Source organism: Microtus oregoni, unplaced genomic scaffold (assembly GCF_018167655.1).
Source record: "Microtus oregoni isolate MIOR12 unplaced genomic scaffold, Mior012 000019F_ref0000042, whole genome shotgun sequence".
Lineage (NCBI taxonomy): Eukaryota > Metazoa > Chordata > Mammalia > Rodentia > Cricetidae > Microtus > Microtus oregoni.
In genome coordinates this window covers 36,589,474-36,612,549 of record NW_024543078.1, presented here as the reverse complement: position 1 = coordinate 36,612,549, position 23,076 = coordinate 36,589,474, and the positions used below count along the sequence as shown (strand labels likewise).

At 50.2% G+C, this 23,076-nt stretch overlaps 1 protein-coding gene across 1 annotated transcript; it reads left to right on the top strand.

Annotated features, from left to right (window-relative positions):
* The first annotated feature begins 2,054 nt into the window (after window positions 1-2,054).
* LOC121459838 (SEC14-like protein 4) lies at window positions 2,055-17,169 on the top strand. The gene is made up of 12 exons (XM_041669867.1): window positions 2,055-2,129; window positions 6,115-6,190; window positions 9,818-9,861; window positions 10,150-10,209; window positions 10,309-10,497; window positions 12,081-12,176; window positions 12,479-12,539; window positions 13,401-13,484; window positions 13,776-13,882; window positions 13,961-14,100; window positions 14,179-14,348; window positions 15,159-17,169. The coding sequence occupies exons 1-12, from the start codon at window positions 2,076-2,078 to the stop codon at window positions 15,314-15,316; spliced, it is 1,239 nt and encodes a 412-aa protein (XP_041525801.1). The 5' UTR covers window positions 2,055-2,075; the 3' UTR covers window positions 15,317-17,169.
* Window positions 17,170-23,076: the final 5,907 nt, after the last annotated feature.

Genomic DNA, 23,076 nt, shown 5'->3' with positions numbered 1-23,076 from the left:
CAAGCACCTGCATTTTCAAAAACTAAAAGAGCAAGCAGAGCATGGAGGATGTGTAGGGTAGAGAGAGTTTTCCTTCTGAACCCACAGCTGGGGACATGCCATTATACGGGTCTTAACCTTTGCTGACTGTTCACCAATGAAAATCACAGACCGAGGAACTGCAGAGGGTCCCACCTGGGTCCCAGAAGTGGTGGGAGTGACAGGGGACATACAAAAACTCTGCCTTCTGATTTGTCAGAGGAAATCCTAAAACTGCCCTAAGGAATCTATCAATTACAAAATGTAAAAAGTCCAGCACTCATGAGCCAGAAGCAGGAGAATCTCTGTGAGTTTGATGGAAGTCAGCCTGATCTACATAGTGAGTTCCGGGTTAGTGACACACTGTCTCAAAAAAATAAAAACTATGAAAAAAGTAAAATCAATGCATTGTGTGCTGGTCCACCCTGAGTCTTTTCACCCAAGCTACAGCTTAGTTTGTAGAGTGCTTGGCAGGTGTCCTCATTAGCGAGACTATCACTGTGATGACACACCATGACCAGAGCAGCATAGGGAGGAGAAGGTCCCTTACACTTCCACATCACTGTTCATCACTGAAGGAAGTCAGGGCAGGAACTCATCACAGGGCAGGAACCTGGAGTAGGAGCTGGTGCAGAGGCCATGGAGAGGTGCTGCTGACTGACTTGCTCCTCTGGCTTGCTTGCTCAGCCTGCTTTCTTATAGACCAGGACCACCAGCCCAGGGATCGCACCACCCACAGGGCAGGGCCCTTCCTCAACAATCACTAATTAAGAAATGCCCTACAGGTTTGCCTACAGTCCAGTCTGATAGAGGCATTGTCTCAGTTGATGCTCCCTCCTTTGGGATGACTCCAGTGTGTGTCAAGTTGATATAAAATAAGCCAGCACACCAAGCATCATGGCACTTGCCTGTCCCCCAGCACTGGGAAGGTGAAAACAGGAAAACCAAGAGTTCAAGACTCTCCTTGATGACACAGAATGCTTGAAACCATCTCGGGCTACATAAGAACCAGCTTGTTTGTTTGTTTTTTTAATGTATTTTATATTTTTCAGTATATCTGAAATAATCATATAATATACAATCAATAGCAAAAATAATGAATAAAATATTAACTGTTTCTGGTCCTGAGTCATTGAGATCTGGTTTGCTGCTTCTTAGCACGGCCCATACTTGCTGACGACCAATCACATCTCCAGTGGGCATCAGCCTCATATGAGCCCATGCTTGGTCATTGTATATCTGGAACTTGATTTGACCCATGGGAGGACAGAGGGGAAAGGTCTCAGTGGCCTGTTTTCACCGCCTCCTCCCCCGCTCCCTTGCCACCTGCTGTCCAGAAAATTCATGCCAAGGCAGCCGGTGTTTTCCCGCCCTGTCCAGAGAGATCAACTTCCTCGGAGTCAGCCACCCCACCCTCTCCTTGGCTCTCTCGCTGTCCTAACTCCCAGGGATTCACCACCTGGGCCAAGCTGTAGCTCTGGCTCTACTAAGAGCCTTCATAACAGTTTTGAAACTGTGTCCGCAACCGTGAGTGTGACATGCCAGGCATTCTGCTAACACAGGAGGCACATCTTACCTAATCAGTCTCAACCGTCTAGAGGGCTGAGCCTGTGTTCAAAGTCAGGGGTAGGGGGCTGGGTTCTCCTTAGGCTAAAGGACTGGGGGTGGGGGGTGACATCCTCAGCTCCCACTTGGCTCTGAAGAACCTGCCCCCATGCTTGTGTCCTTAGGTGAACACACCCCTAATACTCCCCCCCACACACCTGTGTCCCACCGCTACCTGAGCGGCAGAGCCCTGATCGTGAGAGGGCCCGGAGGTGGGAGCCACCAGCTACCTCAGGCTCTCAAGACACCTCTTGAGGTCAAGTCACCTCTCTGCCCCATAAGGGTAGGCCTGATGACCTGGGCAGACCAAACAAAACAAAAACAAAAACGAGGGAGCACTGGGTAGGGCGGGGCAGAAACAAGGACTCTCCCTTGGGGCGGGACCCGTATCAGACCTGCTAGGCAAAACCGGGGTGAGGGTGGTGGTAGCCGAGGCCAAGCGGAAGAGCATCATGAGCGGACAAGTCGGGGACCTGAGCCCACAGCAACAGGAGGCCCTGGCCAGGGTGAGGGGTGTGGAGGGAGGGAAGGCGTGGGAGCCAAGCTGAACTCACCGGGCGCACATTGGCTGTAGCCTTGTGTGGGGACTGGATGGCAAAGCCCAGTGCCTCCGGAGAGCACCGTTCTGAGGCAGCCGCTGTATGCTGCACCCCTCCTCTTCCTCCCTCGGGGTGACTTCTGTGTGTGTGTGTGTGTGTGTGTGTGTGTGTGTGTGTGTGTGTGTGTAAATTCAGCCTTCTATCGCAGTGGGCCACACCACCCAGTTTTGGCCCCTGTTCCCAGCTTATGACTACTGCCAGGCAGATCTGTAGATCTCTGCCGAGATTGCGACAGTGTTTGGTTTGCTTTGGTTTCAGTTGCCAGGGTTCCCAGTCTTCTTATCAGACGTATTTGTTTACTTTTTATTAGCACACAGAAATAGAAGGCTAGAGGGTCTTATTTTGAGAGCATCCTGCAGACTATACCTGGAGAAAGCAAGGACTATCAGAAAGGAGAGGCCCAGTCCATAGGAATCCAGCCCAGGCTCACACTCGGCCTTCTTTGAAAGGAAAGCTAAAGTTTTGTGACAGACAGGCAGACACTGGAGGCGCAATCCCACCCGACGAGGCAAAGACCGGAAGATTGCCAAATTCAAGACCAGATTACCTGGTGACTCCGTCTCAAAGGACAATGATGAATGGCTTGTTTTGAAGTGTCTCCCACGGGGAAGGATCTTACAGGGAGAAATGAGAGACCTGGGTGAAGGATAGACCTGGGAACTCAGCCAAGGCTCTCCAAGTGAAAGAGAGGACCTTAGCGGAATAGGAGGGCTCACTGACAAGCCGCCCAGTGCTGTTGGTCTCAGGAAGCAACAGGCACAGGGTTCTTTTGGGACTAGACACCTGGCGTCTGGGAGGGAGTGTGATAGAGAACCCTGTGAGGCATTCCTACTTTCTCCATTATTTAAAAATAACATACACTTACTGTTTTAAAAATTGTAAGAGAAAAAAGGAGGAAGAGGGGAAAGGCTGTGGATGCTGTAGATCTTTGTACAGCTGTGCACGGAATCAGCTCCTTCTAGAGGATTCCTGAGCTTAACGTGCACCAGTGTGTCCACACTTCCAGACACGCAATCTTCATAGGACAGTGTGGCCACACTTCCAGACATGCAGTCTTCATAGGACAGTGTGGCCACACTTCCAGACATACAATCTTCATTGTTCAGTGTGTCCACACTTCCAGACACTCAATCTTCATAGGACAGTGTGACCACACTTCCAGACACGCAATCTTCATTGGACAGTGTGTCCACGCTTCCAGACACGCAATCTTCATAGGACAGTGTGGCCACACTTCCAGACATGCAGTCTTCATAGGACAGTGTGACCACACTTCCAGACATGCAGTCTTCATAGGACAGTGTGGCCACACTTCCAGACATGCAGTCTTCATAGGACAGTGTGGCCACACTTCCAGACACACAATCTTCATAGGATACTGTGTCCACACTTCCAGACACACAATCTTCATAGGACAGTGTGGCCACACTTCCAGACACTCAATCTTCATAGGACAGTGTGGCCACACTTCCAGACACTCAATCTTCATAGGACAGTGTGGCCACACTTCCAGACACTCAATCTTCATAGGACAGTGTGGCCACACTTCCAGACACTCAATCTTCATAGGACAGTGTGTCCACACTTCCAGACACACAATCTTCATAGGACAGTGTGGCCACACTTCCAGACACTCAATCTTCATAGGACAGTGTGGCCACACTTCCAGACACACAATCTTCATAGGACAGTGTGGCCACACTTCCAGACACGCAATCTTCATAGGACAGTGTGGCCACACTTCCAGACATGCAGTCTTCATAGGACAGTGTGGCCACACTTCCAGACATGCAGTCTTCATAGGACAGTGTGGCCACACTTCCAGACACACAATCTTCATAGGACAGTGTGGCCACACTTCCAGACATGCAGTCTTCATAGGACAGTGTGGCCACACTTCCAGACATACAATCTTCATTGTTCAGTGTGTCCACACTTCCAGACACTCAATCTTCATAGGACAGTGTGGCCACACTTCCAGACATGCAGTCTTCATAGGACAGTGTGGCCACACTTCCAGACATGCAGTCTTCATAGGACAGTGTGGCCACACTTTCAGACACTCAATCTTCATAGGACACTGTGTCCACACTTCCAGACACGCAGTCTTCATAGGACAGTGTAGCCACACTTCCGGACATGCAATCTTCATAGGACAGTGTGGCCACACTTCCAGACACCCAGTCTTTATAGGACACTATAGTGTGACTTTTCTCCAGGCTGGGCAGACAGTCACCTAGCAGGGATGAGAGAGAAGCATTATTGTTCCTTAAGGGACACTGTACCCTTTCCCACCCTCCAGCCCCCATCAACTGCCTCTGTTCCCTCAGATCAAGTGTGAATCCTTCCAGTGCCTGCTGGGATTCATGCTTTAATCCTTGTTAGCATCAGAGACTGCACACTGATGACAGCGACAGGCTAGGTACTCGGAGACTATGGATTACCAAAGAGAAAAAGGCCAAAGAGGAGAATCTGTTCAATGCCCAGCCAAGCAGTGACAGCCGTGCTCTCTCAGAGAAGACACAGCGTGATCCAGGAGCTGCTGGGAGCTGGCCTGTCCTAGCAGCTGTATGTGCAGGGTCGTTAGCTGCCCCTGAGGCTGACTTTAGGAAAGCTTAGAGCACCACTATTTCCAGACAAGCCATTAGGAGTTGGGGCTGTGGATGTTTGTGTACAGCGTTGTGGGTTATCAGACCCGAGGACTCATGGTCTGGTTGTTAAAGTGTGGGATTCTCTACCTTCACACTTGGTCATTTGTCTTCACGAGTTTCTTTTTAATTATGTAAGCACAGCAAAATGTATTCTCATCTCATTAGTTTTTTGGGATTACTATTGGCCAGGCATGGAGACGCACACCTTTAATCCCAACATTTGGGAGGCAGAGGCAGGTCTGGTCTACATAGTAAGACCCTGTCTCAAAAATAAAACAATTATCGATACTTCTCAGAGGTTGGGGTATCTAGCCCTGACTTGCTTCAAACTCATAAGATCTACCTACCTCTGCTTTTTGGGCACTAGGCCCAGACTTACAGAGATGTGTGTGTGTGTGTGTGTGTGTGTGTGTGTGTGTGTGTGCGTGCGCGCGCGCGCGCGCGCGCGCGCACAAGCATGTGTATGTTGTTGTATGAGTGTGGGTGTTCTACCTGCACGTATCCCGGTTAATAATAACTGCTGAGCCATCTCTCCGTCCCTATAGATTTTCTTTTTCTAGACAAGTTCTCCATATGTAGCCCAGGCTAGTCTCAAACTCCTGATCCTCCTGCCTCAGCTTCCTGAGTGCTGGGGTTACAGATATGTGCCATCAAACTTGGTTTCCATGTTTATTTTAAACACATTGAAGCCTTTGATTGGACACATTTGACATTACCTTCATGCCATAAATGAGGAAACTGAAGCTCAGAGGAAGGAGCCCCTCTTTAATCCAGACTATTGGGGTGCAATTCTGGGGCAATGCTTCTAGAACTGTCAGGCTAGCCTTCATCAGCAGTTGGGGGAGAAAAGGCTGGAGTTCTGGTACTTATTTGGGGAAGGCTCTGGCACTGGCCAGAAGAGGAACTTGTCTCCCCAGAAAAGAGCCAGACAGTTCTGACAGCTCCTCACACCACCGTGCAGGACAGACTGGAGTCCAAACTTGCCGGGCAGTGGCATATAGAACCACTGGTCAGGACGGCTTAGCCATGCGTACCTCTTGCCCTTTTTTAAACTTAAGCTTCATTCCAGGACCACTTGTGGGCCTCTTTCCTGGTTTCTCTCTCCAAAGTGGCCACACCAAATAACTCTCCTCAGCTTGTCACTGCTGCTTGTCTCTTGATTGACCGTTTGAGCTGTCAGGGCCCGGGCTCTGACAGAGGACTTCTGTAACATTCTATCATGCCCTTCCTTTTCCTCTTAGTTCCGGGAGGCCCTCCAGGATGTGCTGCCAGCGCTGCCCAAGGCTGATGACTACTTCCTTCTGCGCTGGCTCCGAGGTGAGGTCATGGGGATCAGGGAGGCAAGGAGCAAGGGAAAGGAGAGAAAGAAGCAAGATGGCAGGAAAGTGAGGTGGGCACTTCAGGGCACTCATCCTGCTGATACACAGGCTTCCTGTTGGCCTTCTCTAGGCTAGAACCTAAACTCCATTGCTAGAATCTGTGCGCACTGCACAGACTCGTCTGAGCCCTAGTCTCTCTGTCTCGGAGGGAGCTTGGGTCTCCTGAATGACAAAGAAAAGAGGAAATGATTGCTCCCGGGTATGGGTTAAGGAGGAAGTTTATTGTAGATTTCAGTGGGAGCACAGCCAGAGCATTTAGAGGCATCCAGAGGGAACCGCGACCTGAGAGGAAAGGGATGACGGTGGGGCGGCCTGTGGAGGCCAGAGACTGCAGCCAGAGCCCCCTTAACTACTCTTCTTTATTGAGCAGGGTCTCTTGACGACCTAAAGCATGCTGGTTAGCTAGCCTAATTAGACAGCCGGTCCCAGGGGATCCCCTCCCGCTCCATTCTACATCTGTCCTGATTCCCCTAATACTTTTACTCCAGTGCCTTTGGCTTCAACAGAGTAAATGCATGGAGGCCCCAGGGCCTTCCCAGCTTGGCACTGAATTGGGTTTCTGTGAACCTTTAGGACTTGGGTCTGCCTTCAGTCCTCTGGGACACCAAGTAGTGATGTAATGGCAGAGAAGGGGCTTCTAGAACTCACAGCAGTCTGGAAGAGGAATACCAGAAATGGCACCTAGGCTGGGGGGCAAGAGGCTAGAGTGGGGGGGAGGCTGGGGGAAGGCTGCAGGGAAGGCTGGGGGGAAGATCTGTGGCAGGTGGAGCTGGGGGGAAGGCTGGGGTGAGAAATCTTTTAACTCAGTCCTTTGCCTGGAATAGAGTGGGCACTTGAGGTAGGAGGAAGTCAAGACTCATCCCAGAAGTGAACACAAGGCACGTGGGTTAAGTGGTTGTCAACCAGATGGACTTGTAACCGAGCCCCAGCTCCACACTGCTAGCAGAGGACCAGCGAGAAGCCAGTCTATCAGCCTTGCTTTCTTCTGTGCTGTTGTAGGCTTGGTATTGAGCCCTGTCTTCAAAGTGCTGAGTCAAATATAAAGTCTCCAGGCCTACATGAAGGAAACCCCAACCTGAAGGCCACTTTCCCCCTCTTTTTGTTCTTTCTGTTTTTAAATAATTATTTTTAGAAACAGTTTTTAAATTTTATTTTTAAACAGTTTTAGGTTTTCAGGGGAAAAAAAACAGCCAACAGGATGAAGAAAAAACTAGTAGCATTCTTATCTGAAGCAATATCCAATTATAAAACATGATGAGCACTCAGGTACTGCTCAAACTGGCAGCTCGGCCTATAAAACTCTTGGAATTTAAGCTTGGTACAGAAAAGATCCAGACACAGTAAATAGACAAACGTTTAAATGTTGATGTATTTAGAACTGCTATATTCAGTGTGGTATCCTGTGGACATATTTAACTATCCAAATTATCTTAAATTAAGACTGCGGGTCCTCGTCTCACTGGCTACATTTCTGCTGTTCAGTGGCCTCATCCAGCTAGGGACCGCCACACTGAGCAGTTCAGAGATGGCTGGTCCCATCATCATAGACCACTCAGCGGGCTAACACCGATGCAGGTGACGCTAATACACACAAAAGAGGACCGGGAGAGTGTCATCGCAGAGGCTTGTTCTCTGACACTTGCAGTGAAACCTACCCTGACAAGCAGCTCTGTATTGTTTGGCCTGTGACTGGGGGGCTGCAGCCCTTATGAGACGGGTTTGGGCTCTGTGGAAGCTGCTGAGGAGTAGCGTGGGCTGCCTGTGTATGCCATGACCGAGTGACTTGTCACAGAGGATGGGGAGGCCAGCTAGTGGCCCTTGTGGTTCCTTCTTGAGGTGATTAACGAACAGGGCAAAGGCTGTCTGGCTGGAATGTCGCCTTCCACTTGAAAGTCTCTGCTGTTGTGTTCCACTTCAGCTCCCTTGGTGGAAAATCTGATAGCGAGCTAGTCGCCATACAAAGAAGCTGCCAAGGCATTTCTAAAATAAACTGTGCTTGTGGGCTGCCGGCATGCCTCTAGTTCCAGCTGAGATCATTAAGGTACTTGCTGGGCAAATATGAGGACCACGCTCTTTCTCCCAGCATTCATACAAGGAGCAAGATCCAGCATGGTCTATGTGTAACTGCAGGACGGAGGGAGATGAGGCTTTCTGGTCAGCCATTATTCTAACCAATTGATGAGCTCCAGATTCAGTGAGAAAGTGGTTGAGAAGGGCACCAACAGTGAGCCCTGGCCCCCACACCCGCGTGCACATGCATGCACAGGCACAACCAGATACACACACAGATTCCCAAATCCCAAGGATATTTTGAGGGTGTAAGGAAAAGTGAGGACACCCTAATCTTGTCCTCAGGAACCTCTAGGAACCAGTTTCTCCTACCATTCTTAAATGGTTTCTGTGTCTGTTTGTTTATTGGGAGGTGGGAGTACGCAGGCAACCAACCGATGCACACGGAGGCAGCGGAAGTTTGCTGATTGATTTCTCTCTGTTATGTGAGTTCCAGAGATTAAACTCAGATCGTTAGGCTTGGTGGAGGAGAAAGCTTATTGTAGGTAAAAGAGAGAGCATAGTCAGAGGAGGGACATCTGGAAGATTCCAGAGTGGACATGACCCTGAGCCTTGTGAGGAGGGGGGAGAGGTGAGAGTCAGACCAAGGGGCCAGGTAACCAAAATGTCTGGATTATAGAGGGAAGGGAAGGGAAGGAGAGGGAAGGGAAGGGGAGGGAAGGGGAAGGAGTGAGAAGGGGAAGGAAAGGAAAGGGAAGGAAAGGAAAGGGAAGGGGAGGAAAGGGAAGGGAAGGGGAGGAAAGGGAAGGGGAGGGGAGTAGAGGGGAAGGGGAGGGGAGGAAAGGGAAGGGAAGGGAAGGGAAATGAAGGGAAGGGGAGGAAAGGGAAGGAAAGGGAAAGGAAGGAGGGCAGCACAGCACCTGGGCTCGAGAGATTTAGGGTAGGGTGAGGTATGCCAGTCATCCCCTGTAACTGGTAGGGACTGAGGGATGCTGGGAGAACCTGGCAGCCAGGTCTACTTTGATATGTTAAATAAGCATCTCAGTGTCTTAGGTGCCTATTGCTGTGAAGAGACCATAGACCACGGTGGATCTTGCTCCTTGTATGAATGACCATGGTGACTCTTATAAAGGAAAACATTTAATTGGGTGACTTAACAGTTTCAGAGGTTCAGTCCATTATCATCATGGTGGGACATGGCGACATGCAGGCAGACATGGTGCTGGAGAAGGAGCTGAGATTTCTACATCTTAAGTAGGCAACAGGAAGTGGTCTGTCTTGTTGGGCGTGGCTTGAGTATATATACATCAAAGTTCCCCCTTCCCAGTGACACACTTCCTCCTATAGGACCACACCTATTCCAACAAGGCTACACCTCCTAATAGTGCCACTCCCTTTGGGGACCATTTTTCTTCTAACCTCTGCAGTTAGCCATTTGTCCCTAATTTAGGACCTAACAGTGGCAAGCACCTCGCCTTTACCAGCTGAGCTGTCTTGCTAAACCCCCAAGACCAGCTCATTCTAGATCTGGCCTGTCCTTCCCATGTTTTCGCAGCTCGGAACTTTGACCTTAAGAAGTCGGAGGACATGCTCCGGAAGGTAGGACCCTGCTTCCCTGCCCTGGCTCCCCTTGTGCTCACCCAGGCTTCTGGCCGGTAGAGAGAGTCTCTTCTCGTGTTCTGCTTTCCATCTCCTGGGTCCTTTCCTGAACAAGGCCTGAGTCCCTCCTCCCTGCATCCTCCTCCCACCTCCATCCCCAGTTCTGTGGAGGCTAAAGTCTTCTGGCACAATCTTGTAGCTGTGGGAGGGCTGCTGGACTTCATGTCCCCAGTACCTGCAGAGGCTTTGGAGACATGTAGCTTCTGTAGCTTCTGCATATCTCTGCAGCATGTGGAGTTCCGGAATCAGCAGGACCTGAACCACATCCTTACGTGGCAGCCACCAGAGGTGAGCCTTAAGCCTGCTGATGCCCTCCCTCTCCCCCATCTAGCCACCCGATGGCACAGCGTGGGCTGGTTTGAGTGAGGACTTTGTCCATTTGTCCAGGTGATCCAGCTCTATGACTCGGGTGGTCTGTGTGGCTATGACTACGAAGGCTGCCCTGTGTGGTTTGACATCATTGGGACAATGGACCCCAAGGGGCTCCTGATGTCTGCCTCTAAGCAGGACATGATCCGCAAGCGTATCAGAGTCTGTGAGCTGCTTCAGCATGAGTGTGAGCTGCAGAGTCAAAAGGTAAGCAGTGGGATTCAGGCAGCATGTTTGGTGGCCTTAGTGTTCCAAGTGGAGACACTAGGCCCAGGGAAGGACAGCACCTTGTCTCTCTAACTCTCGCCAGCTCTCCGTATGATTTTCTCCCACTTTGATTCCTCCGTGAGTATCATAGTGAATGTGTGTGTGTGTGTGTGTGTGAATATATGTGAGTGTATATGTGTGTGCAAGTATGTATGTGTGTTTGTGTGTGTATGTGTGAATGTATGTGCAAGTGAGTATGTGTATGTATGTGAGTATGTGTAAGTGTATGTGTGTGTGTGTGAGACTCTCTGCTGGCCTGAGGTAAGGTCACCAATGCCTTCTCTTCTGGCTGAGTTCATAAAGTGCTTGCCGAGCAAGCACAAAGACCATGTTCAGATTCCAATCACCCACATAAAAAGCCAGGCCCCGACACTGACCATGGGAGTAGTGAGAACCCTTAGCACTGTTCCTAGGATTTCTTGGAACAGCCAGCCAGCTTTACTTACAGAAAAGATAGTCACCACTGTAGATTCTCTGTCTATAAAAACTAATAGTCAAGCCATGACTCTGTGCATCCCCCCATGGGATGCAAGGAGATACTACAGAGTTATTAAAATATATATGAAATCCTAGGGCCAGTGAGATGGCTCAGAGGTAAAGGCACTTGCAACCATGCCTAACAACCTGAGTCCTGTTCCTCGAACTAACACGGTGGGAGGAGAGAATGACTCCCCCGGGTTTCCTTCTGACTTCCAGACAGGCACCATGGTATGTACCTGAACACACACACCTGGCACACATGATAGATAGGTAGGTAGGTAGGTAGATAGATAGATAGATACATACATACATACATACATACATACATACATAGTACATTGGCAAGTCGGATGTAGTAATGCATCCCTTTAATCCCAGCACTTGGGAGGCAGAGGCAGGTGGGTCTTTGTGAGTTTGAGGCCAGTCTGGCCTACAGAGAGAGTTCCAGGACAGCCAGGGCTATATAAAGAACCTGTCTTGAAAACCAAACAAATTGTATATGGAGCACTCAAGAGTGAGGCTTCTACTCTAAGAAGACCTTCATACTCACCTGGACATGTTCATCTCCTGCCCTGAGCTGCCCTCTGACCTCTGCAGCTTTCAGAGTGAACCCAGTGTAGAAGGCAGCCTTGTTGGTTTTGTGCATCTGAAGTATGAGCCCAGTGCATGCCATGGTGACATGCAGAGATTGAGGACAGCTTCTGGGAATTAGCTCTCTTTCCACCAAGTGGGTCCCAGGAATTGAACTCAGGTCAATGGTCTTGGTGACAAGTGCCTTTACCTGTTGAGCCATCTTGCCAGCCCTGAGTCATGCTTTAATTATGCGCTAGGCAATAGTGTCGAACAAACTATGATACCCGAAGAGCCTAGAGCTCAGCTTTAACCTCTCCTCACACCCTAGATGGATGCCATCTGTTTGGGACCCTACACACGCTTGCCAGGCCTCCCTACCTGGTTGTGGGTATCAAGAAGATGGAGAGAGGTGGCCAGGATCCCCTGCATGAATTATCAATCTAACCAGTGTGCCTGCTCTGTTCCTGCAGTTGGGCAGGAAGATCGAGAGGATGGTGATGGTGTTCGATGTGGAAGGGTTGAGCCTGAGGCACCTGTGGAAGCCAGCAGTGGAAGTCTACCAGCAGGTAAGGCAGGAGACAAGAGCAGTAACAGCACCAGGCCAAGGGGGACCCACAGCCCACACCAGCTTCCCATCCATAGAAAAGTAGAGACACCCTCCAGAGGACCTGTGGACCAGTCTGGCCTTGAGATGCTGGCCTTAGGGGCACCCTAGAGGGAGGATGAGGAGCAAGGACGTCCCAGAGGAGGATGCACGTGTCATGGAGAAGGCGGGGCTGGGCCTCTTGCTTCAGCAGTATCAGAGCTACAGAAGATTGGGCATTCAAGGGCTGGCTACAGCCATGACCGATGTCACTTGACTTTACAGTTTTTCGCCATCTTGGAAGCAAATTATCCTGAGACAGTGAAAAATTTAGTTATTATTCGAGGTGAGTCCATGACCAAGATGACCCCTGCCTGGGGAAGGGAGACTGGGGTGAGGTGACAATGAATAGGCCTTTGGGTTACAGCTTCTCAAAAACAATCTTTTGTGAATAAGGTTTTTGTGTTCTTAACTCCATTCCTTTGCAGACCAATATTTTTGTACTATGCAAAATCCTTCCCCGGTGTGTTTCAGCATGTTAGGTGTCTAAATATTTGTTGCTATTTTCTTATTCACGTCAGTGTAGACTGGACCATGAGCCATTCTGTTAGCAAGAATGGTCCCTGTCTTCGATGGCCGTCCTACATTCCCTGGACTCAGATGTCCTGGGCTCACGTCTAGTTAGCTCTCTCATTTGGAGCGAGTCGGTTTCCTCTCAATGAGACTCAGCTTTTCCGTGTTGTGGAGTGAGACCACCATGATGCCTCCGCCATAGTTAGGATATTAAATGAGAGTCTGCTAAGTGAGAAGATGGCACACAAAACCTGGCCCACAGGAAGTGCTCAATGAGTAAGCAGGTACCCCTGGGGTGGGACAGGATACTCTCACCCCAAAGGACTCTGAGGTCACCTAGCAAAACCATGAGTGGCCTTAAGGAATCATCATTGCTGACCAGGGGTCCAGTTTGTCCCCAACACCCGACAGCTGGTTAAGGGACATCACTGATTATTGAGAACCAGACACCATATGGTCACTTTACGGCTAATAACTCTAAGACTCAGAAGTGCAAGTCTGAGCTAGCGCTCACACAGCAGGGCATAGCATAACCCAGATCCTCTCAACTCCTGCTCAGCGTAGGATTGGCTGCGCCTTTATGTACTGCAGTTGTCTCTGGTCCAGCTTCCCAGTGATGTTCTGTGTGTTTCAGCTCCCAAGCTTTTCCCAGTGGCCTTCAACCTGGTCAAGTCGTTCATGGGTGAGGAGACACAGAAGAAGATAGTGATTCTGGGAGGTAAGTGACTTAGCTCTTGGCCCCCCAGTTGGCGCTGGCTCTGTGCCTGTCTGGAAAGCAGAAGGTATTGCCAGAGGCCCCCTTCTCCTGGGATATCCTCCTTCCACAGCATTGGCCTTGGTCTGCCTCATCAGCGTACAGAACCAGCCTCCAGTTCTGGGTCATGGCCTCCGAGCCAGAAAGCAAGCTCATGAGTGCTCTGAGGAATAGATTCTCAGGGAAGCAAGTGGCCCTCTCACTGGTCTCTCTGTTGGTCTCCAGAGCTCCTCGGTGCCCCTTTTCCTCATACAGATAACTGGAAACAGGAGCTCCTCAAGTTCATGAGCCCTGACCAGCTGCCTGTGGAATTTGGGGGAACCATGACTGATCCTGATGGTAACCCCAAGTGCCTGACTAAGGTACAGAGTGCCCAGAGGATGGGGAGGGAGGAGACTAGCCTGTGGCTGCCTGTCAGCTTACCCACCGCTAACTCACAGATCAACTATGGCGGCGACGTACCCAAGCACTACTACCTGTGCCGGCAGGAGAAGCCGCACTATGAGCACACAGTGGTGGTGGGCCGAGGCTCCTCCCACCAGGTGGAGAATGAGATCCTGTTCCCAGGCTGTGTGCTCAGGTAGGGACTGTGACTGGGCATTCCTGGAAGGGCCTCGCAGTCCACACAGGAGGTCCTCAGAGGCTCTTTCTGCTGCAGGTGGCAGTTCTCCTCCGAGGGCGGCGACATTGGCTTTGGGATCTTCCTGAAGACCAGGATGGGGGAGAGGCAGAAGGCCGGGGAGATGGCAGAGGTGCTGCCCAACCAGCGCTACAACGCCCACCTGGTGCCTGAGGACGGGAGCCTCACCTGCGTCAAGGCTGGAGTCTGTAAGAACGCCAAGTTTTCCTGCAGTTGCCTTTGTGGTAGGAAGAGAGACAGCCACCTGGGGCTGGTCCGGCCTCTCTGGAGTTCCTCTACATCCAGCTCTCAGGGAAAGAGCAAGAACTGTACAGGAGGGCTCCAGCAGCGGCATCTTCAGGGTCTTAGATCTGACTGGTGGATGTAAGGCCGGAGGTGCATTGCACAAACTCCTGAGACTCAGGGCCTAGGAGAATAGCAGCCTAGGAGACAACTAAGTAGCCATGGACTTTGCCAAGGGTCTCTGCAAGGGGCCTGCCCAGTTGTCTAAACTCCAAATATCCCAAAGAGGTGGCTAGAACTGGTATCAGTTTCACAAAAACAAAATGGTCTAGTGTCTTAGCTAGCTTCACATACTATAACAAAATACCCAAGGCAATAAGCCTAGGGGATTATTTACTCTACCACACAGTTCTGGAGGTTCTAGCCCAAGATTCAGTGAGCTTATTGCTTTGAGTCTCCAGCAAGGGTACGCATCATGGCAAGGACACTCAGAGCAAAAACACCTATGTCACAAGCCAGGAAGTCAAAGTGATGGGTATGACATCCCCTCTTCAGGGGCTGCCTGTGAAGTGCTGGTGTAATTCTAGGGTGGTAGAAGGGGTCATACTCCTACTGAGGTCACCACACTCCCAGGAGGAGGTCATGAGTGGTGAGCTTGGGGCAGGCCTGTCGCTGATGCTCACGTCTTACCCATGGCCTGGTCAACACGTTCCCAACATCACCAGGAGTGCGCATGAGCTGGCCTTATGCTGTCTGTCCCCTCTCTGTCCTTGCAGATGTCCTGCGCTTTGACAACACCTACAGTCTTCTGCACACCAAGAAAGTCGGCTATACTGCAGAGGTGCTGCTCCCAGACAAGGCCTGCGAGGAGAAGTTGCAGGGCCTCAGGGCAACAAGCCCTCCTCCGGACCAGGAGGACACTGGCCGCCTCTGACCCTGCTCCACCCAACTCCTTCATGCACCCCTGCCCCTCCCCCCCCCAGACAGGGCGGTGCTGAATGTGGCTACAGAGATCTCCAATCCCCATCTCCATCTGAGCCTCCCCATGGGACCCCTTAGACACAGTCCAGCACTTTCATTCCCTGGACCTCGAGAACAGGGCCGAGGGTGACAGCGCACATCCATTAGGAAAAGGACCCTGCCCTTGCTCTTGTCCTCTTGAAGACACCCACCCACCAAGGATTCAGCCATGCCGGGTATCCCAACTGGGATCCAGTACAGGAGAGCCATATTCTGTTCGCCACAGGGAGTACAGCTGAGGGATGGTTTTTCTCCAGCTGGAGGTCAGCAAGGCCGGAAGGGCCAGCTGGAAGCAGCTGGGGAGCCGGGGAAGGAGGAGCAAAGCCCCAGCTCCAGCAGAGCAGCAAGCCCTTTCTAAATCGGGCTGCCTTTGAAAGGAATGGCAGAAGTGGAGAGGCAGGGCATGGCAGGGGAATCATCAGGGGAAAAGCCACACTTGGCTTTACGAGGCTGAGCGGGTTGTTGAATCTAATGACGAGACACACGCATGCACACATGTCCTCGTGCACCTCCCCCGCCCCCAGCCCACACACACATGCTAGGATCCTGCTAATACTCAACCTTGACTGTTTCCTTTTTCTTCAGGCAGTTGCCCCTGCCAAGCCTTCTTCAAATTCCCCATGTAGCCCAGGCTGGCATTGCAGTCTGCCTTCTTCAGTGTCCCGAGTCCTGGGTTTGCAGATGTGCACCACTAGAACTGGCCAACTTTAGTTCTTTCTGGCCTGAGTGGAGCTCAGAACCAAAGCTAAGCTGCGGGGGAGATATTGGTACTGGGCACAGGGTGAATTATTCTGGAGGTTCATCCTGGCTTCTAGCATGCTTCTTGGAGAGCCTTCCAGCTTTCCATACATCTGCATGTCTCTAAGGAGAGAGTTGGAAGGCAGCTACCAATATCCCTTCCCTGCGTGACCCAGGAGCTGGCCAGTGACTGTGTCTGCATTAATATCTCAAAGGCTGGCCCTCCTGGCATCCACAGGTACCCAGCCAGCCTACCATTTCTCTGTTGGATGGACTGAAACTAACCGAGCAAATGTTACCAAGCTCGAACCAATGCACCTTTGTGGATTGGCTCAGAGAAGCCATTACCTGGAGCCTAGGAGCCTGGGCTTTGCTGCACTGCTCTCTCCTGGACTTATGGCTGGGACAGAAGACCTGTGTCCCACGCAGGGTAACCCAGACACTGGCTCAGGATCACTGATGTTGCCTTCTTTGTCCTCCTGTGCTGCTGGGCAAAATGTCCCTAGAAGTGGAATAGTAAGATGTTCCTGGTAAGGGGGCCCTTGTTTCAAAGTGCTGTCATCCTCAAAGCCTTGGCAGACGCCACTGTCTAGGCACCTTGCAAGCAAGAAGCCATGCCCCGGCCCCTTTCCAGGTTCCAGATGCCATCATTTGATTTTCTCTGCGTGCTAGATGTCTTCATTATCGAAGACATTTTAATGGAAAAAAGTGATAAGCCTTGAAGATGAGGGAGGAGGCTCTTCAGGGCAGCCCCTAGCCACTGTATCTGGACCACTTACAGCTAAGGCTTAGAGTCTTAGGCAGGAATTGCTCATGGCACTGCCTCTTGGCAATACCTGCCTAAAATCAGCCTAAGCAGATTGGCAAGAGGGAAAAAAATTGTACGGTTTTGCTGGATCCCAAGAGCCTGGGACTGTCAGGCAAGAGTCAGAAGGCATTTCCAAGTCCAGGGCTGCTCCTGCACTCTGAGCCCCTCTTGTCTCCCTCCATCTTCTTGCTGGCAGACCAAAAGAGTTGTCGCTGTGGTTAGGACTGTCTTGAGTTCATTCATCTTACTTCATGTCATGAGTACTCAAAACGATTCAATGTGGCCTTAAAATAAAAGGCTCCTGGACTTTAACCCTGACCCTTGCCCTTCTAACCACCCAAAGCCAATTTTCCCCTTTAGTAAAGCCTCACTAGTATTTCCTTGCCGGTAACAGAGACAGATATGCCCCAGGCCCAAGAACAGCTGATGCTTCCATCACAGAGAACAGGCATACATTGTTGCTGGGGACAGAGGGGTAGGCACCAGGCACCAAGGAACGAGCTGTGGATACCAGCATCTCTCGATCCCAAAGCTGGCACAACAATGCCTCATGGTTAAGCAATGATCACAGAGGTCACCTGAGGAGATGATGCAGACCTGCCTGGCAAGTGGACAGGGCATTGAGAGCTCAGGAAGTCATGTGTCCTCAGCAAACCCTCACTCTTGCAGGCACGTCCAACTCTCTGACATTGCAACACAATGCTGTCATCGACAAAGTTCATAACTGAGAACCATGAACCATGCCAACCGAGTTACAAAACAATCTAAAAACCCACAGAAAACACCCACATAACACTTCATGCAATTTTATGGGTTCTGTGATTAGCCAGGTTCATAGAGACCCTGGGCCTCATGCAGCCTGTAGAGTCAGGTGGGACACCCCTTATAGAGTATGAGTTTTTATTTTTTCTTTTTGTAGTTCTGGAGCTAGAAGTCACATCCTTGCACATGCTAGACAAGCGTCCTGCTTGCGAGCTGCATCCCCAACCAAAAGACTGATGAATACGGGAATAGTGTGTGTGTTCCTTTACGTCTCCACTAATCGTATCTTTAGCAGTTGTTGAGCATCTGCCCAGCACCAGGCCTCGCAGGCCCTGGGGACAGTGAGGCTGCTCAGCTGATCTAACTCCACCAACAGGAAGCTCACCCACACTGAGAGAGGCAGAGTGACCTCGATGATCAGAAATCAAGTGTGCATCGTGTCTTATGGTGGCAGGAACCAAATTTGTGGGGCACGCCCAGAAAAGAGTGAGTTTTGGAAGAACTTGGGGTGGGATGGTTAGATAAGGACAGGCCTCCAGGGTGAAGAATGGGATATTGTGGCCATAAGGTGTTTGGGGCCAGAGGAGAGTCAGGCGAGTTTAATAGATGTCAATAAGGCCGGGCGGTGGTGGCGCACACCTTTAATCCCAGCACTCAGGAGGCAGAGGCAGGCAGATCTCTGTGAGTTTGAGACCAGCCTGGTCTACAAGAGCTAGTTCCAGGACAGGCTCCAAAGCCAAAAAAATAAAAAAAAAATAGATGTCAATAAAACATGTCAATAAATCATGTTTGACGTAAATGGCTGTAAGAGTGTGTGGTTTGCCGGGGGTGGGGTGGCATTTTTGGCAGGGAGTTATAGATCCAAGCTCTTCAAATAAGATGCTGGAAAGCCTGAGGCCTCCTCTGTCTCAGGGATGGAGGCAAGGCCAACTCTTCCCAGAACACCTCCCAGAGAAAGTCCTCGTAGCCTTTGGAAGAAGGTGCATAGGGCGTTTATAGGGGTGTTTTTATGGCAGTTGGAAAGACTCCCCTGCCCTCCCACCCCAGCCGAGTTCGCAAAGTCGAGAGGGACACAACAACCCCTGGTGTTCAGAGCAGGTTTTCAGCTATGTTCTAGGGCCCAGCCCTCCACAGTTTACACAGCTCCTTGTCTGCCACCCTGAAGCAGATAGAGATGAAGTCCCCTTGCTAAGACTTGAATAAAGCCTGGCTCTAATGGCAAACTGGATCAGGTACCCAGGTCAGTCTCCCACTGTGTGCTCAGTGCCTTCTTGAGAGGAGAGGGCAGACTTGACCTGTTCTCTATGAAGGAGGGCTGTGTGGGGTGGGGCTTCAGTGTGGGCCAGAGGAAAAGCATGGAGTTCCAGGAGCTAGAAAAAGCCCAGCTCACGACCAGCTTACCGTGTGTCCAGACCAGTCTGCGTTAGGAAGTTTTCTGTACAGTTACAGGGGAGGAGATCCAGAGCTGGGGCAGAAAGTAACTTGTCCTGAGATACAGCATAAGAGGAGAAAGCATAGCTGGGTGGTAGTACACACCTTCAATTCCAGCACTTGGGAGGCAGGAGCAGGTATTTCTTTTGAGTTTGAGGCCAACCTGGTCTACAGAGCGAGTCCCAGGACAGACAGGGATACACAGAGAAATTGTGTGTTAAAAAGATAAAGGAGAGAGAGCAAGATGTGAACTTGGGGAGCTGGACAGGGATACAGCTTGGTGGTAGAGTATAAGCGTAGCGCGTGCAAGGGCCTAGGTTCAGTCCCCTAGACCACTGAAACAACACAAAACCCCATGGACTTGAGGGCAGCTGGCCTGAGTAAGTGGGAGCAAGTAGGCTTGGTGGCCTTGTGACCTCCATCTTCCTCCAGCAGGGAGCAGTGTTGGGCCAGACATACCTTGGCTCACCAGGGACTCAACAGAATCCATTTGCCTCCTGAAGGACCACTTTATCTCACAGGAGGTCCAGGAGGCCAGGCCCACCAGCCCCACCTTCTTGAGGTTGCTCCAAGTGGCAGAAAGAGGTGGTCTGATCCTACTTCAGATCCCGGCTTGGTAATTTTTTCTGACAGGACCATGTCTTCCTCCCATAGGCCCTGCCCTGTCATCTACACCTCCAGCTTAGATGACTTAAGGCCATTGCTACCTTCCCACCCAGACTCCAAAGCCATAAATGTCCCTGAAATGACAGCTGGCTCACACTTCTCCGTGTAAGACCTTCCCTGACTCCTCACGGGTCCCTGTGTGCTCACACGTCTTCTGAAACCCTCTATGGCCTGCCACAACCCTTCTTCCTGCCCCGGCTTCACCTGATAACCTGCATCTCCCAAGTCCTGGTTATCCTGCTTGCTTGAGCTCTGCCCTCAGCCCAGGACTCCCTCTCCCAGCACAGTTCTGGGGAGCCCCCAGGCCTCAGGAATCCTCCACCTTCACCCAACAGAGTTCAGGTCTCTTTTCCATACGGTAAAGCAGCATGATGGCACCATCGTCGGCCTCAACCCTCGCTTCTACTCATCCTACAGCTAGCCCAGGCTCCATGCCCTGTCTGGCCATAGACGAGTCACACATTTACTGAGTCCTGCCCCACCTAGTGGCCATCTCCCACTAGGGTCTCAGAGACAGTGACTGCCCCAGTGATGGTACTCAGACTGAAAGTAGGGACATCTGACTCCATAGCTTTCCCTTGCCGTGATAAAATGTCTGAAACAATTGACTTATAAAGAGAAACGTTTTCCCTTGGTCCACAGTTTTGGAGGTGCCATTCTAAAATCAGGTGCTCCGTTGCTGTTTTGGACTCCTGCTGAGGAAAATGCAAGTTCATTAGTATATCCAGACCTGTCTTGGGCTTAGCTCTATTTGAGGTGCCTGGTGGCTGGTCCGTTAACACACTGTTTACCTGGGAAGCCTGAGAATTGTGTTGGACACATGTTCAAAAGCTTCACAGACCTGTAACCCCAACATGGAGAAGACAGGCAGGTCCTTGGGGCTGGCCAGCCAGCTAGCCTAGCCTAATCGGTGAGCTACAGGCTAGCGAGAGACTCTGCGTGCATAAAACAAGGTGGGTGGCCACTGAAAACAGCACACATGCAGTCCTGACACATGTCACTTGTTTAGTGGACAGAGAGTTTCCGTTGTTGATAAAAAAAAAAAAAACGCACGACAATTGGAATGTAGGCAACTGAGGGACAGAGCCGACACAGGACAAACACACCAACACAGGACAGACAAACCGAGACCGCTTCTCAGAATGATTTGTTTTCCCCAGAGGGACAAAGACAGGAGATAGGACATAAGAGAGGGGGTGAAAGGGGACAAGGTGGGGACAGGGAGAGAGAATACTTGCCCCAGAGGGACAAAGGACTGCCTCTGGATAGAGAGGAGACAGACGTGGCCCAAAGGCAAAGGGCAGGTTATAAAGAGAAAGGGGAAACCCGTGTTAGAATGAGTTGGTTTGCTTTGGTTGGGCATGTTAACTAGAGTAACCAAAAGGGGCTTTTGATTGCTGGACACAATACTTTGATACTAGACCTTGGCAGTCAGCTTTAGGAGGAGGAAATGGCCAAATAAGGCAATAGACCTTGGTGCTTAGCTTTAGAAATGTAATCTGTTTAACAAGGAAAAGGGAATGGGGAGAGCAAGACTTCTCAGAGTAGTATTTGCCAGGCTTGGGCCTACTAGAGCCCTTCAGTGATGGCTCTGAATTAGACACTAAAAGTTATTGGATTGGAGCCAGACATGGTGGTACACGCTGCACTCAGGAGGCAGAAACAGGTGGTTTTCTGAGTTCCAGGCCAGCCTGGTCTACAAAGCAAGTTCCAGGACAGCCAATGCTACACAGAGAAACCCTGTCTCGAAAAAACAAACAAACAGAAAATATTGAACTGGTAAAAATTATGCAAGGTACATTTTTATAGCAGTTAAAAGAAATAGACCCAAAGTTTATGTATAAAGTTGGGCATGGCGCCATCATCTGGGAGGTGGAAAGGATGGTTATAAATTCAAGGTCATCATCAGCCACGTGGTGAGTTTGAGGCCAGTCTGGTCTACAGGAGACTCTTTCTCAAAAATTAATGAATTAGTTAATCAGTTATTTAATTAATTAAAATTTGTAAAGTTTTTTTTCCCCAAAAAAAGAAAGTTGAGGACAATTGTATTTGAGTTTGAAAGAAGGGATTAGTTCAGCAGCCTAAAGCTCACACCGCTCTTACAGAAGATTCGGGTCCAATTCTCAGCAGCCATGCAGAGCTGCTCACAACTGACTACTGTAACTCCAGTTCTTGGAGATCTGACTCCCTCTTCTGGCAAAAAAATAAAATCCCTTATTTTTAAATTAAATTAAGAAAAAGTCTTTTTAAAAAAGAAATGAAAAAAATTAGAACTGAAAACAAATAAGCAACAACAAAATCAGGACAGCTAAGCTACAAATCTTGCAGCTGACTAGAGGAGGAAGACAGAGAAAAGAAAAGAAAAGAAAAGAAAAGAAAAGGCCAGAGTGGAGGTCACCTACATGGGAAGAGTAGCCACGAGACAAGGCTTGGGAACTTCAGAGAAAGCAATGAAGCCCCGAGTACCAAGAAAAGCATAACTGGCCTTCAGTCCACATCCAGAAGAAGGATACAGAGAGGGTATTTTTAAAAATTTGTTTTGATTTTTCTCAGTACTGAGGCTAGAACTCAGGGCCCAGAGTGCTCGAGGCATGTGTCTCTCCAGCCTATCTTTGAAAAATAGAGTCACCATTCCTTCACACAGAACACGAAAGGCTCTAACGTGGTTAGAGAAACACAAGTCGAGGCTACAATCTTGAAGAGTCCCTTGGATGGCCAGAATAGGAATGTATCTAGAAACAGAAAATAACAAACATTGGAGAGGATGAGAAGGTAGAACCTTATCCATCTGGAAACAGAAAGCTCTGTGTTTGCCTTGCAGGGCAGCCTGCATTCAACCCAAGGACTCCTTTCTTGTGCATTCAGCTCAACCGATTGACAAGCATATGCCCCCATAAAATTTGCACAAAAACATGTCCCTAGCAGTATTGTTCACAATCAGGAAGTGGAAGGCGCCCAAGTGCTCTGTCCACCAACAGACAGACAGAAGAAGCTCCAGAGCCTGTTCCATGGGAGACAGTGTTCAACCTTAAGAAGTAACAGAGCAAACCAGGCATAGCTGCACATGCCTTTAATCCCAGCACTTTGGAGGCAGAGTCAGGTAGATCTCTGTAAATTCAAGGCCAGCCTGGTCTACAAAAATTTCCAGGACAGGGGCTGGAGAGATGGCTCAGTGGTTAAGAGCATTGCCTGCTCTTCCAAAGGTACTGAGTTCAATTCCCGGCAACCACATGGTGGCTCACAACCATCTGTAAAGAGGTCTGGTGCCA

Excerpts from the sequence above, each read along its gene's own strand:
- LOC121459838 (XM_041669867.1), top strand. The coding sequence starts at position 2,076 with ATGAGCGGACAAGTCGGGGACCTGAGCCCACAGCAACAGGAGGCCCTG. Across the intron at positions 12,177-12,478 it reads CAGTGGAAGTCTACCAGCAG|TTTTTCGCCATCTTGGAAGC; the intron begins GTAAGGCAGGAG and ends TTGACTTTACAG. Across the intron at positions 14,349-15,158 it reads CTGCGTCAAGGCTGGAGTCT|ATGTCCTGCGCTTTGACAAC; the intron begins GTAAGAACGCCA and ends CTGTCCTTGCAG.